Source organism: Danio rerio, chromosome 24 (assembly GCF_049306965.1).
Source record: "Danio rerio strain Tuebingen ecotype United States chromosome 24, GRCz12tu, whole genome shotgun sequence".
Taxonomy (NCBI): Eukaryota; Metazoa; Chordata; class Actinopteri; order Cypriniformes; family Danionidae; genus Danio; species Danio rerio.
Genome location: NC_133199.1, coordinates 9,974,746 through 9,988,706, shown reverse-complemented (window position 1 = coordinate 9,988,706; position 13,961 = coordinate 9,974,746). Strand labels below are relative to the sequence as shown.

At 35.9% G+C, this 13,961-nt stretch overlaps 1 protein-coding gene across 4 annotated transcripts in view; it reads right to left on the bottom strand.

Moving 5' to 3' along the window:
- The window catches only part of nphp3 (nephronophthisis 3), a 55,782-nt gene that overhangs the window by 32,517 nt on the left and 9,304 nt on the right, over positions 1-13,961 (bottom strand). For all 4 annotated transcript variants that reach the window (XM_073940468.1, XM_009297293.5, NM_001202441.1 and 1 more), the window contains 8 exons: positions 12,536-12,688; positions 12,331-12,464; positions 9,756-9,916; positions 9,500-9,677; positions 7,279-7,353; positions 5,043-5,198; positions 2,654-2,757; positions 2,439-2,553 (listed from right to left, as the gene is read on the bottom strand). In XM_073940468.1, coding sequence (XP_073796569.1) covers positions 2,439-2,553; positions 2,654-2,757; positions 5,043-5,198; positions 7,279-7,353; positions 9,500-9,677; positions 9,756-9,916; positions 12,331-12,464; positions 12,536-12,632 — 1,020 coding nt within the window. In that variant the 5' untranslated portion in view covers positions 12,633-12,688. The remainder of the gene's footprint in view (positions 1-2,438; positions 2,554-2,653; positions 2,758-5,042; positions 5,199-7,278; positions 7,354-9,499; positions 9,678-9,755; positions 9,917-12,330; positions 12,465-12,535; positions 12,689-13,961) is intronic.

Sequence of the window (13,961 nt, the reverse complement as noted above, 5' to 3'; positions counted from 1 at the left end):
CTTTACAATAAGGTTCATTAGTTAATGTTAATTAATGCATTTACTAACATAAACAAACAATGAACAATACATCTACTACTGTATTTGTTCATGTTAGTTAACGTTAGTTAATGAAAATACAGTAGTTCATTGTTAGTTTGTTAACTCATGGTGCATTAACTAATGTTAACATGCATGGACTTGGATGTTAATAATGCATTAGTAAATGTTCAATTATGATTAATAAATGCTGTACAAGTGTTGTTCATGATTAGTCCATGTTAGTAAATGCATTAATTAATGAACCTTATTGTAAAGTGTTACCAAAATAGCTTATTGTGATCTTCTGAGTTAAAGAAGGCTAGCATCCTTATTTTATTTATTTATTTGTTTATTTATTTATTTATTACTATTTTATCTTATTTATTTATTTGTTTGTTTGTTGCATCAGATATATTGTTTAATGAAAGCCAGCGCCAATATTTCATTGCTCCATATTATTACTGTTGTTTTTATAAAAGGGGCAAAGTGAACATTCATAAAAAAACATTTGCAATACTTCCTAAATTAGTGCTTTATAATAAATACTTTAAATAGAGGTTTACCTTTAAAAGGGTCTTTAGAACTTTAGCTGACCATAAATCCCTAATAAAAAAATATCTTTAATATCCATGCTTCAAATATCCAAAACAGGTTATTGTGGTCTTCTGAGTTACAGAAGGCTAGCATCCTTTATTTATTTATTTATTTATTTATTTATTTATTTATTTATTTATTTATTTGTCTGTTTGTTGCATTAGATATATTGTCTAATGAAAGTCAGCACCAATATTTCATTGCTTCATATTATTACTGTTGTTATTATAAAGGGGCAAAGTAAACCTTCATAAAAAAAGTTTGCTTTCTAACCGGTTCAGTTAGACTTACTGTAAAGCATAACCAAGTGTAGGGAGATAGTTACTTTGCAACGATGGATATTTTAATAACTGCTTGTGCTGACTATTTGATTTATTCATACACTGTCCCGAGGCAGCGCTTCAGTTATGAGTCCATTTATCATGATTCTGCCAATCTCAGCTTCTGTTACTACACGTACAAGTGTATCAATGATGAAAACTGTTTGATTTTTTTTTTTTTTGTTCTATGACGAGCTCGGTTAGCCGACTGGACGGTTTTTGAGGTAGTCCCGAAATAAAGGACTGTCCTGGGAAAGTTGGGACATCTGATCACACTTAAGGGTGACTAAAACAGGGATATTCAATATTCTGATTGGGCTACAGCCACTCTGAGTCCCAGTTTAGCAACGGCATTTTTTAACAGCAGCGAACCGAAAGGAATTCTTCACATTATCAACAAGAGAAAGCATAATGCAAAGAGGCGTTTCCCGCGTCATAGCACAAATTAATTTTTCAGCCAATTAAGGGGCCCCTTCTTTCATAGGCCCAGGGGCTTCAGCCCCACCTAGGCCTTACATTAATCCGCCTCTGCCGATGTAGATAGCCAAGATAAGTGCACATTCGTGGCATTTGTTAACAGACCACAGGATCAGTCACAGAATCAATAATACAAGTATGAATAAAACAGGATGTGAGCCAATCAGGTAACGTGTTGAAACACACCTCTCTCACCCACCAATCAGGGAATTCTTCTTATTATTATTCAGAGAATTAACAGTAATATATAGGGTGTGATGAAGTAACAAATTTAATTGCTCGCTTTGTCTTAAATGTGACCATTGGACATTCATGCAACTAATTAATCATTAAGATTATTGCAAACACTTAACAATATTGCACTTATTATTGTTTGTCATTTTTATTTTTGCAATATCTTGTTTGAACTTAAATGTACTATCTTTCTATACCTAAAGATGTTAGGTGAACAGTCTTATTTTAATTAATTTATTTTAAGTAAGTCTTATTTTTATTCGAATGCAGCAAAATTATTGTCCATATCCATTTTTAAAAGGGGCTGCACTCATTTATGCTGAGAACTGTATATATCTTTTATCTATATTTTTTCTATAAATATTTCCCCTATAATAAAATCTGAAACAGATATACACGAAGATATCTAAAATGATTGCTAATATAATTAAACATACTTATTTTTAATTCTAATATTTGGAAAATATTTGTTAATAGCCAAGTGCACGGAGTAACAGTAAAACACATTAATTTCTAATAGCAGTGACAACAAAACTAAAATATAATAAATTACTTGGATTAACCTTAGACTGGTTATTAGACTGCTCTGGTGCAGGCTAACTACAAAGAATAAATCTCCATAGTAACTTAATTAAGCCTAATGTCATGCTAAATGAGTCAATGCTAAATTCAATCAGGATAGAATCAAAATCCCAGCGAAATCCCTAATTTTACTTTTGTGCAATACCCCTATGGTGTGTCATGGAAATAGAATGAAATTAGTGTGTGTGTGTGTGTGTGTCAGTGTCTCACCTTTACTGTGAGGCGTTTAATGATAAGCACAGGATCTGTGCTGGTAGAGAGAGGACGTCCCGTAAAATGATAAAGGATGAGGGTGTTGGGAGAGTGTTTCTGCTGTAACTCTATCCTGTATAGAAATGATATTGTTTGATTGAATAACATTGTATGATGATGGACATACATAGTTGTCGTGCAATTAAAAACTCTTAGAATTAAGATGAAATAACCATTTAGCCAGCAAAAGGGATTTGCCTGATCCAGGTGCACCAGATACCAGCAGCGGAGGAGTGGGTGGAGGGGCAGCTACCATGTCATTGAGTCTGTCAACATACTGTAGAGAAAGTAACAGAAACAATACAGTATTAAACTAATGGACCCTTTTTACAAGACTGTTATGTCGCAATTAACGGTCATTATTAGGGATGTAACAATATTGTAAATACCTGTCATACCGCAATAGTAATTTTTAACTCAATAAAACTATATTTCTGAGAAAAGTTTGCTTAGGCGAATGAAGCGAACGGGAGGTAGCGGGAACTACAATTCCCATCAGCCTAGGCGTGGCCATCATCCTTTGCGGTCTGTTGTCACTACAGATCCAGTAATAGGAAAATGGAGTGTGTTGCTAGTAGCGGGGAAGAAAAACAGCTGGAAATGATCGAACCTAAAGCGGGTTTTTGATCGGATGTGTGGAAGCATTTCGGTTTCTTTCTAAAAAGATACGAAAAAGGAGAAAAGGTGACAGACAAAGAAAAAAACAATATGCAGGCACTGCCAGACTGTGGTGAAATATAAGTCGGGGAATACGACTAAAAACAGTCATGGGGCCAGCAGAACACAGCACACTTGTTAGATTGATGGAGACATTGACTTGTACCGCAAAGAGACCTCTATCTCACTCATGGTTTGTCCTCTCAAGTGGTGGAAAGACAATGCACAATGTTACCCACTGCTGTCAACCTTGGCTAAATCATATCTCTCTGTCCCAGAAACCTCAGTCCCAAATGAGAGGGTTTTTTTTCTGTTGCAGGGGACATGCCCAGAGATCCCAGCTTTTTTTTTTTTTTTTTTTTTAAGATTTACTTTTGGCCTTTTTTGGCCTTTATTATTAGATAGGACAGTATTGAGACAGGAAGCAAAGTGGGAGAGAGAGAGAGGGGGTAGGGTAGGGAAATGTCGTCGAACCGGAATTCGAACTCGCGATGCCCTGACGTGCTATTGCACCATATGTCAGCGCGCTAACCACTAGGCTATTGCGCCGACTGAGATCCCAGCTTTTACCAGATTATAGTTCTATGATAATTTTCCCTAAAAAACCCATCTGTATCTGAGTGAGAGATTAAATGTTGAATGTGATGAGTTTTCAACAATAATAAATTGAAACTTTATTTTTTTTATATAGTTTAATAGTTTTTTGTTATTAAAATTGAAAAATTTAAGTTCCTGTTTCAAAACTTACAGATAGATGGCTAATTTGTATGTCACTGATATGTTTAGTGCTAAGGTAAATAAACACTTTTGGCACTTTTTTCGAGTCTTTTCATTAGTTTTGTTTTTCCTGTAAATTATTCAATAAATACCGTACTGTGCCATTCATATCGAGGTATTATCGTACCGTGAAATTCTGATACCGTTACATCCCTAGTCATTATTATCTTAAATCCATGATTTTTTAAAAAACGTATGAACATTTATATGCATTAATGAATGTACTATATCATCTTTGCGTTAAATTACAAAAAAACGAATTACCGCTTATGTGAGGTGTTTCTAAAGTAGCGTCTGTGGGGCTAAGATTAAATTTGACGCTGTTCTCTCCTCTGGCTGCCGTCATCAATCTCACACAATTGATAACACCATTGTGGAGTTTTTCTCTTATTATTTTAGCAAAGACAGTTGTTAAAAAATATTCTGTGCAGGTGATCCCATATAACAAAGACTATAGAATACACAAGACGTGTCACTCGTATCTATTTGAATGGGGAAAAGTGTAACGGTCAATATGGTTGAATAAAGCCCGCCTTCTAGTACATAAGCCAATCATCAATTGCTATATGGCGAATAAAGCCCGCTTTCTAGTACAGGAGCCAATCATCGATCGATATAGACTGTACATACTCCGGGGGAGAAGCTCGGACCAGACGTGAGTTTCTGCAGATTTTGTGTGATTTTGATGTTTAGAAATTAAACTAAAGATACAGTTGTTGTTAAATTTTATTAGTGATTCCTAATATGAAATTCAATCATAAGCTTGGCAAGTAGTTTTGGAGAATTTTTCCCATTCAAACAGAATGCCAGAGCATACTGCCCGAGAGGTGTTTCAAAGATGGTCGCCGAGTGAAATGACTTGCCTTAAAAGATACTTTGCTATATAATTCCCAGGTCTGAACTCTGTGGAGGCCTTTTAAGACTATCTGTGCCATCTGCCCAAGACTAAAGTTTACTTGCACAGTTCGTAATAGATGGAACAAATACAAATACACATGGATGCATGTAGCCTCTGAGCTTTCATTAAACACACAAATACACAAATTTTCCCTCAGATTTACAGTGGATCTATTAATCGGTTAAGATATTTGTGAATAATGATCAATAGTAGAAGTTTTTATACTGTACCTTTTGAAAGCTGAATCTGGCAGCAGCGCCGCAAGCTTGCTGAAATGCCTCTATCTGCTCCTGCTCATCATGAAGATCCCAAAGCACATCACCAGAGTCTTCCTCTTCTCTTTCCTCCACCACTCCATTCTCCTCTAACTCCAATCCCAACAACTCCTGAAGAGAGAGAGAGGAACTCAAACAACAACAACAGCAACAAAAAAGGCAGACACAGTGGCAGATTAAAAGAAACTGAGTGCCACCTTAAACATAGAGACTGGGAGATACAGAAAAACATGACTGCCACAGGAAGAGTGTTTGTGTCCAAACAGTGACGAAAACAAAATTGAACTCTCACAGAATTTGGAATATGTGCTATGTGTTAGCAGTACAGTGTGTGTCTGCCTGCCACCAATTATCCGTCCTGACTCCACGTTTTCCTCATATCACTCATCAATATCAGTTTGCTAATATTTGGCATTGTATTGTATCTGGCCACGCAGTGGTGCAGTAGGTAGTGTTGTCAACTCACAGCAAGAAGGTTGCTGATTCGAGCCTTAGCTGGGTCAGTTGGCATTTCTGTGTGGAGCTTGCATGTTCTCCCTGCGTTCGTGTAGGTTTCCTCCTGGTGCTTCGGTTTCCCCCACAGTCCAAAGACATGTGGTACAGGTGAATTGGGTAGGCTAAATTGTCCATAGTGTATGAGTGTGAATGAGTGTGTGTTTTCCAGAGATGGGTTACGCAGGGCATCCGCTGCGTAAAAACTTTCTGAATAAGTTGGTGGTTTATTCCGATGTGGTGACCCCAGATTAATAAAGGGACTAAGCTGAAAAGAAAATGAAGGAATGAATTGCTGATGAATGGATGGCTCAGTGGTTCGCACTGTCACCTCACAGCAGGAAAGTTACTGGTTTGAGTCAGTTGGCATTTCTGTGTGGATGTTCTGCATATTTTCCCTAAGTTCCCATGGGTTTTCTCTGGGTGCTCTTGTTTCCTTCACAATCCAAAGACGTGGTATTTGGTGAACAGGATTAACTAAGAACTGGCCGTAGTGTATGAGTGCGTGTAAACGTGAGTGTGTGGGTGTTTCCCAGTACTGCGTTGCGGCTGGAAGGGCATCTGCTGACTAAAAATGTGTTGAAATTCAAGTTAAGAAATTCTAATTCAAAACATTTTGTCATTCATTCATCCATTCATTCATTTTCTTGTCGTCTTAGTCCCTTTATTAATCTGGGGTCGACACAGCGGAATGAACCACCAACTTATCCAGCAAGTTCTTTTGCAGCGGATGCCCTTCCAGCTGCATTCCGTCTCTGGGAAACATCCACACACACATACAATCATACACCACGGACAATTTAGCCAACCCAATTCACCTGTACCGCATGTCTTTGGACTGTGGGGGAAACCGGAGCATCCGGAAGAAACCCATGCAAACGGAGGGAGAACATGCAAACTCCACACAGAAACGCCAACTGAGCGGAGGTTCGAAATAGCGACCCAGCGACCTTCTTGCTGTGAGGCAACAGCACTACCAACTGCGCCACTGCGTCGCCGACATTTTGTCAGTCTCATGTAAAAGTATTTGTATAGCCTGTCCTATGTGTGTAGTTAAGTATCTTATAGTGTAGGTTAGTTATTTAAAAAAAAAGCTCTTATGTCAAATGTAGTGTTTGTATTTATGATTCATTTATGTGGCACCTTTGTCCTGTGAAATGCGACATTTTGTTCCTCTGTGTGTCACACATGTAGTAGATTGCTGCTATTGGTATTGTCAGTTTTGTGTCATGCCAATAAAGAAAGCAACATTGTTCTGTTGAAAATCATGCTTAAAAAATACTTTCAAATTCTTAAATAGTACACTATATTTTACACTTCCTTTTTTATAATTTATATTGTTCTATATTTATGCAAATAAAAACTTCTGGGTTAGTGTCTGGGTCGAAATTACATCATAGAAGTGACAATGAACCCACTGCTGATTTTTCTACCCAAAACAAATCTCAAAAGTTAATTTCCCTAAGTAACTGTAGCTTTTTTCTGTAATTTTGTCTAGACATAAACAAACAATTCCATCTCACAGTTAATCATAATACGTGTAAGATTTTGGCTGTAAATATTTTAAAGTGATATGCACTTTAATATGTCAAATGAGCCCAGTGTAGTGGCAGACAATACTGAACTAATCTGCAGAACTTGCTGAGTTATTTTTATCTATCCTGTGTGAGGTGTATGTGCTATAAACCACAACCCTCACTTGTTTTATGATTCTTTCCAGCTGAGAGAAGATAAGAGCAGCTCCTTCCTCCACAGACCCAGCGTGATCCACTACCTGTAGAAAATAAGAAGTTGAAATAGAGATGTAAACTAAAATCAGCAAATAAACAAGATACAAATAGGATCTATAGTCCAAAAAAAGTAGTTCTGTATTGTACTTCAAGGGAGTGTTTTGTTATATTATTTCATGACAAAAAAAAGTTTAATTCTTACTGGTAGCGAACTAGTTTTTTAAAAGATTGTTAGGATTACAGATGACCAACCAATTACTGTAAAAAATATGGATGACGACGCAACAGCACCTTTTCCCATTGAACGCTTTGAAGGCAAAACCCCTCATGATGGGCACAAACTGTTGCAAAACACTGCTGAAATTGGAGCCTGAGCATGCACAGAAGTGACTACCAGATGGAGCCAAAGGCGGAGCCACTGAATCAAGCTTACAACCAAACGCTTGTTTGTCAAATCAACCATTCCCCCCGAACTTCTCCCTTGACCGCCTGTATCTGCACTATAACAAAGGCTTGCTACTATAAATATAAGCACCTGCATTTAAAAACATGTAATAATATACAATTTAAAAACTGTGTGATGTAAGCTGTTTTTAATAATTTAATAAAAATAATATATGTTTAAATAAAATTTCATACACTCTAGCCTGAGTTAGACTCAGCTATGAGCACAAAAAATATTTCTCTTAAAATGGGTTGTTGGTATTTGTTTTCTTCATCAAGGTAGAAAAATCACTTCTAAAAATATGAACAATAACATAAACGACACCTACATTTTAGAAAATATACACATGATGGACAGCTATTTGCCATGCGGGAAAAATAAGTGCGTTAAAAGATAAACACTGCAAGATTTCTAAATATCAACAGGATATTTACACATCCCATCCCTGCACTATATAAAATAACCCTCGTCATTTTCTACAATAAACTTAGCAGTATAAATACATCAACTGATGTCTATATGATATAGGCCTAAAAGCTGCTGCAACATTGCTTGTATATCGTTTATCATTTTTTGCCTCAGTTTTTATTTGGTTTACTTCATGCCTTAATATCTGGCACATAAGAATTTACCTTCATTTTGATGTTAAGTATGTGTTTTCAAATAAAAAGCCAACGGTAAATGGTGTTTATAATATAACATATACAGCAGCTCAATTTGTTATGTAAGATTCGGTTTCTAAAACATGAATATTTTAAAACCGCAAATTCAGTAGATTAACTCTGATGTCAGAGACGTCCTTTAAATCAAGTTCAAATAACATTACAGGAGATCAATGTGGAGATTTGCTAACATTAGTTTTGTTTTCCTAATAATTATGTCTACTGCTAGATAGCAATCAACTGTATTTTCCCCGTCATGGCTAGGCATGTATCAGCAAACTAATAATAAAGCCTAATAAAACCCTCAATTTACTGAATAAAAAGTGATCCATCAGATCCTGCAGGTCAGAAAGTAAAGGTTTTTTTTTGTTTTTAAAGATTTATTTTTGGCCTTTTTGCCTTTATTAGATAGGAGAGTATTGAGGCAGGAAGCGAAGTGGGAGAGAGAGAGAGAGAGAGAGGGAAATGAGGGATAGGGAAATGTCCTCGAGCCGGGATTCGAACTCGCAACGCCCTGACGTGATATTGCACCATGTGTCAGCGCGCTAACTACTGCTGAACTCATTTATCATGGTAAAATAACACAGAAATTGAATAGTAACACTTCAATCTCCACCAGAACTCTGACAGTCAGCTTTGAGAAGCTGTCAATCACAATGACACACCCCGTTTTTATAGCATTAAATTACTGGCTAAAACATACTGTTTACAAGAATGAATCTTTCAGGACATTTTATTATTTTATTGCAAGTGTAATTTTTTTTTTCTTCAAATATTTCACACTATTCCAGGTTTTAGTATTATTTTTATAAAAATAAATGCAGCTTTTTGATCAGCTAAGTCTAAAAAAACAAAAACAAGTACTACCTTTAGTCAAAAAAATAACAATTTAAGTAATTTTCTGGCATTAATAATAATCAGAACCATTACACGTGACCTACAACTCATTTATTAAAATATAGCATCAAATCATCATATTATAATGATTCCTCAATTTAAACCTCATGGCCAAAAATGTAGCTTCCAATAAAAATAAAAGCAACTTAAAATCTAACTTTAAAACTATGGGTCATTTCATTCTACCTTAAGTTTGGCACTTCTGTCAGCCTTGTTCACTCTCTCTAGCAGGTCTCTGGTGGCTGGGCTGAGAGTAGACACCTCTTCCTTTTCACCTTTTCTGTCGGCAGTTCGCAAATACAGCAAGAGAGGTCGAGCATCCGGGGTCTTCACAAACGCTTCCTCAACATCCTCCACAACACAGCTAAGACAGCCGAAACTATACATGACATCCATAATAACACAACTACATGATAAAATGTGTGAGAAGACAGACCGTCACCTGGACACTGAGGACTTGAGAAGCAGCACACACACAGAGCTCCTCTCCATCTCTCGTCTGCGTTCAGCAGCAAACACAGCAGCCTTCTCCTCAGGAAATGACACGTTCAGGTAAAAATGACCCAAACCTTCACAAAACCTCCGAAGCCTTAAAGAATAAGTCTAAAAGAGAGGGACAAATGGATGGAAAGAGCTAAAATATAAAGATAGATTTAATTAATGTTATTTGACTTACACTTTCCGATCTCCAAATTGGTGATTATAAGAGAAATAATGTGAGCAATTATTTGCAATAAAATTAAAACTATAAGGTTTAACATTTGACATCAAAAAAGAATAACAAAATCATTTAGCTCTGTATTTTTACTTAGAAACAATATCAATATTAAAATATATATATATATATATCATTTCACGGGACTCAACACTTGTAAACACTAACTCCAACTCAGTCCCGCCTTCACTCATCAGTGCTATCAAGCCGACCAATCACAGAGCTTGCGCTCCCTGTCATTGCGACGTGTAGTAAAATTTTTTTGAGATGTTCGCGTCAGCATCGGCCACGGCGAGGCCTATGGCAAGGGCTGTACGACCATGCACAGGATGCGCCGTAGCATATGCATGCGCTTGACGCAGAAGTATAAATCAGCCTTTATACAGGTTTTTCAAAAATATTTTATTACAATTAGATATTTCTTAGCCACATATTTTAAATAAATTGTCAAAACAAGCAAACCCTAGTTGTATGCATACACATTATTCATTACATTATATATATATATATATATATATATATATATATATATATATATATATATATATATATATATATATATATATATATATATATATATATATTAGATATACATTATATATCCCTAAAGCAATCTAAACGTATGCACAACAGTCTGTCCAGGTCAGTGTCCTCATCATTTATGAACTACAAATACACAGATAACTTTTAAACAAATTTTATTGTAAGGGCGACAATAAACCATATTTGTAAATAGAGTTACAAATAGACTTTTCTTAAAAGTTCTACTGAAATAGAATATAATTTATAGAAAGAGTATAGATAGATTATAGCATTACATAGCAAAAGTAAGACCCATTTACAGTCATTTAAGATCTACAAGACAAAATTTCAGTGAATTTAAGACTTTTTTATGCCTTAAATTTAGTTTTTGAAATGTAAGACTTTTTAAGACCCAGCGGACACCTTGTAAATACTTTAGCCCAAAAGATTTAAAGTGATATTTCTTTATTGGATAAAGTTAATTTTGTAAAAAACTGTAACATGATCAGTAAAAACTAGGGCTGTGCAATTAATCGAAAATCCGATTTCGGCTTCAACCGATTATGAAAAAGCATTAATCGAGATAAACGATTATTGCATCATATACCGCCCCCTTTCCAGCTGTTCACGTTTGTTGCTCTTAAAGCGCGAAAGACTGCGTGCTTATGTGTGTGTGCGTGAAGCACACACAGTCAGAAGCATACGGCCGGTCAGCATTCGGTCTCATTCGCACACTGAGACGAGCAGAGGAGCGCAGACATCTAAAGTCATCTTAACGTGAGTGCTTAAATGGTCAAATAGGTGTCAAAACGCGGTGTTTAGTGATGACTTATATTAACCCTCATTTGTGTAATAAACAAACGAGTTGAGGATCAAAACACGTGAAAGAGAAACCATTAAAGAGACAGCGCGATGTTCCTGCTGCCGCCTGTTTTTATGATTTTTAATCAAATAAAACGAGAAAATCCCTCTCTGCTCTTGACTCAAGGATTTTTGTAGCTAAATTGTTTTTCTTACAGTAAAGATTCTTAAAGCACAGTTTGTTTCATATTTTTATTCTATTGTATTTATTTCTCTTTGCAGGGTGGAAAATAACTGTATGTATACAGTTGAAGTCAGAATTATTAGCCCTCCTGAATATTAGCAACCCTTTTCCTGCCCAATTTCTGTTTAATGGAAAGGATTTTTTTTTTTACTTATTTCTGAACATAATAGTTTTGATAACTGATTTCTAGTTACTGATTTCTTTTATCTTTGCTATGATGACAGTAAATAATATTTGACTAGATATTTTTCAAAATACAAACATTCAGATTAAAGTGCAATTCAAAGGCTTAAGTAGGGTAATTAGGCAAGTCACTGTATAAAAGTAGTTTCTTCTGCAGACAATCAAAAAATATATATCTTAAGGGGGCTAATAATATTAACCTTAAAATGGGTTTCAAAATATTTAAACCTGCTTTATTCTAGCTAAAATAAAACAAATAAACCTAGAAGAAAAAATATTATAGGAAATACTGTTAAAATTCCTTGCTCTGTTAAACATCATTTGGAAAATATTTATTTAAAAAAAAAATCTTAGGAGCTCTAATAATTTTGACTTCAACTGATAATCGTTTTAAATAATCGTGATTAAAATTATGACCAAAAAAATCGTGATTATGATTTTTCCCAAAATCGAGCAGCCCTAGCAAAAACAATTTATGGTATGTACAATTCATCAAGACCATAGCTATCTGCAAAAATGTGGCTAAATGTTATTGCGAGGCCGTGTGTGTACCTGAATGAAAGTCTGCAGCTCTGCTTTGGTCTCGTGTGTGTATATGAGGTAGCAGCGGACAGTGTTACTCCACAGAGACTGAGAGACGTGAGGAGAAACCTGCAGAAGACTGGCCACCGCCGCATCCCAATCATCTGAAATACACTCACAAACATCAACACGTTTACATTTGCATTACAGACAGAAACAAACAGATAAAACTCACCTCTGCTGACATTAGCAAACGGCCCCTCCACGTCAATAAGACTGTGAGCGAATTCCGGACCCCTGTGTGTCTGCTGTAACTGCATCATACTGCCCATTGACGGCTCGCTGCCCAACACACCACCACTCCAGTATTCACATTGAGTTCCTGCAGCTGCACGCACAGTGGACATAAGGGATGAAATTGTTTTAAAACTCAGCATTTACTGTTCAACAAAGCTGCTGTCTAAAATCTTATGAATTCCTACCTAAATTGCACTACAATGGAAACCATGCACTTTTTTATAAATGTAAAATATATTGATCAACGTAAATAAATTCATATTTAAAATGGTTCATTCATTCATTTTCTTGTTGGCTTAGTCCCTTTATTAATCCGGGGTCGCCACAGCAGAATGAACCGCCAAGTTATCCAGCAAGTTTTTACGCAGCGGATGCCAGCCTAACCCTTCCAGCCCTAACCCATCTCTGGGAAGGAAACAAACACAAACACAAACACAAACACACACACACACACAAACACACACACACACACACACACACACACACACACACACACACACAAACACACACACACACACACACAAACACACACACACACACACACACACACACACACACACACACACACACACACACACACACACACACACACACACACACACACACACCGGACAATTTAGCCTACCCAATTCACCTGTACCACATGTCTTTGGACTGTGGAGGAAACCGGAGCACCTGGAGGAAACCCACGCAAAGGCATGGAGAACATGCGAACTCCACACAGAAATGCCAACTGAGCCGAGAGTATATATATATACTCTTGCATGAATCCAAAGATATACAGTTGAAGTCAGAATTATTATCCCCCCTGATTTATTAGCCCTATTGTTTATTTTTTTCCCCAATTTCTGTCTAACGAAGAGAAGATTTTATTAGCACATTTCTAAACATAATAGTTTTAAAAACTTATTTCTAATAACTGATTTATTTTATCTTTGCCATGATGACAGTAAATAATATTTGACTAGATATTTTTCAAGACACTTCTATACAGCTTAAAGTAACATTTAAAGGCTTAACTAGATTAATGAGGTTAACTAGGCAGGTTAGGGTAATTAAGCAAGCTATTGTATAATGATGGTTTGTTCTGTAGACTATTGGAAAAATATAGCTTAAAAGGGCTAATAATTTTGTCATTAAAGTGTTTTTTTTTTTTTAATGTAAACTGCTTTTATTCTAGCTGAAATAAAACAAATAACACTTTCTTCAGAAGAAAAAATATTACCAGACACACTGTGAAAATTTCCTTGCTCCTTTTTCCTTCACATAACTTGGGAAATATTTAAAAAAATAGAAAAATTCAAAGGGGGGCTAATAATTCTGACTTGAACTGTATATATAAATAATATATATATATATATATA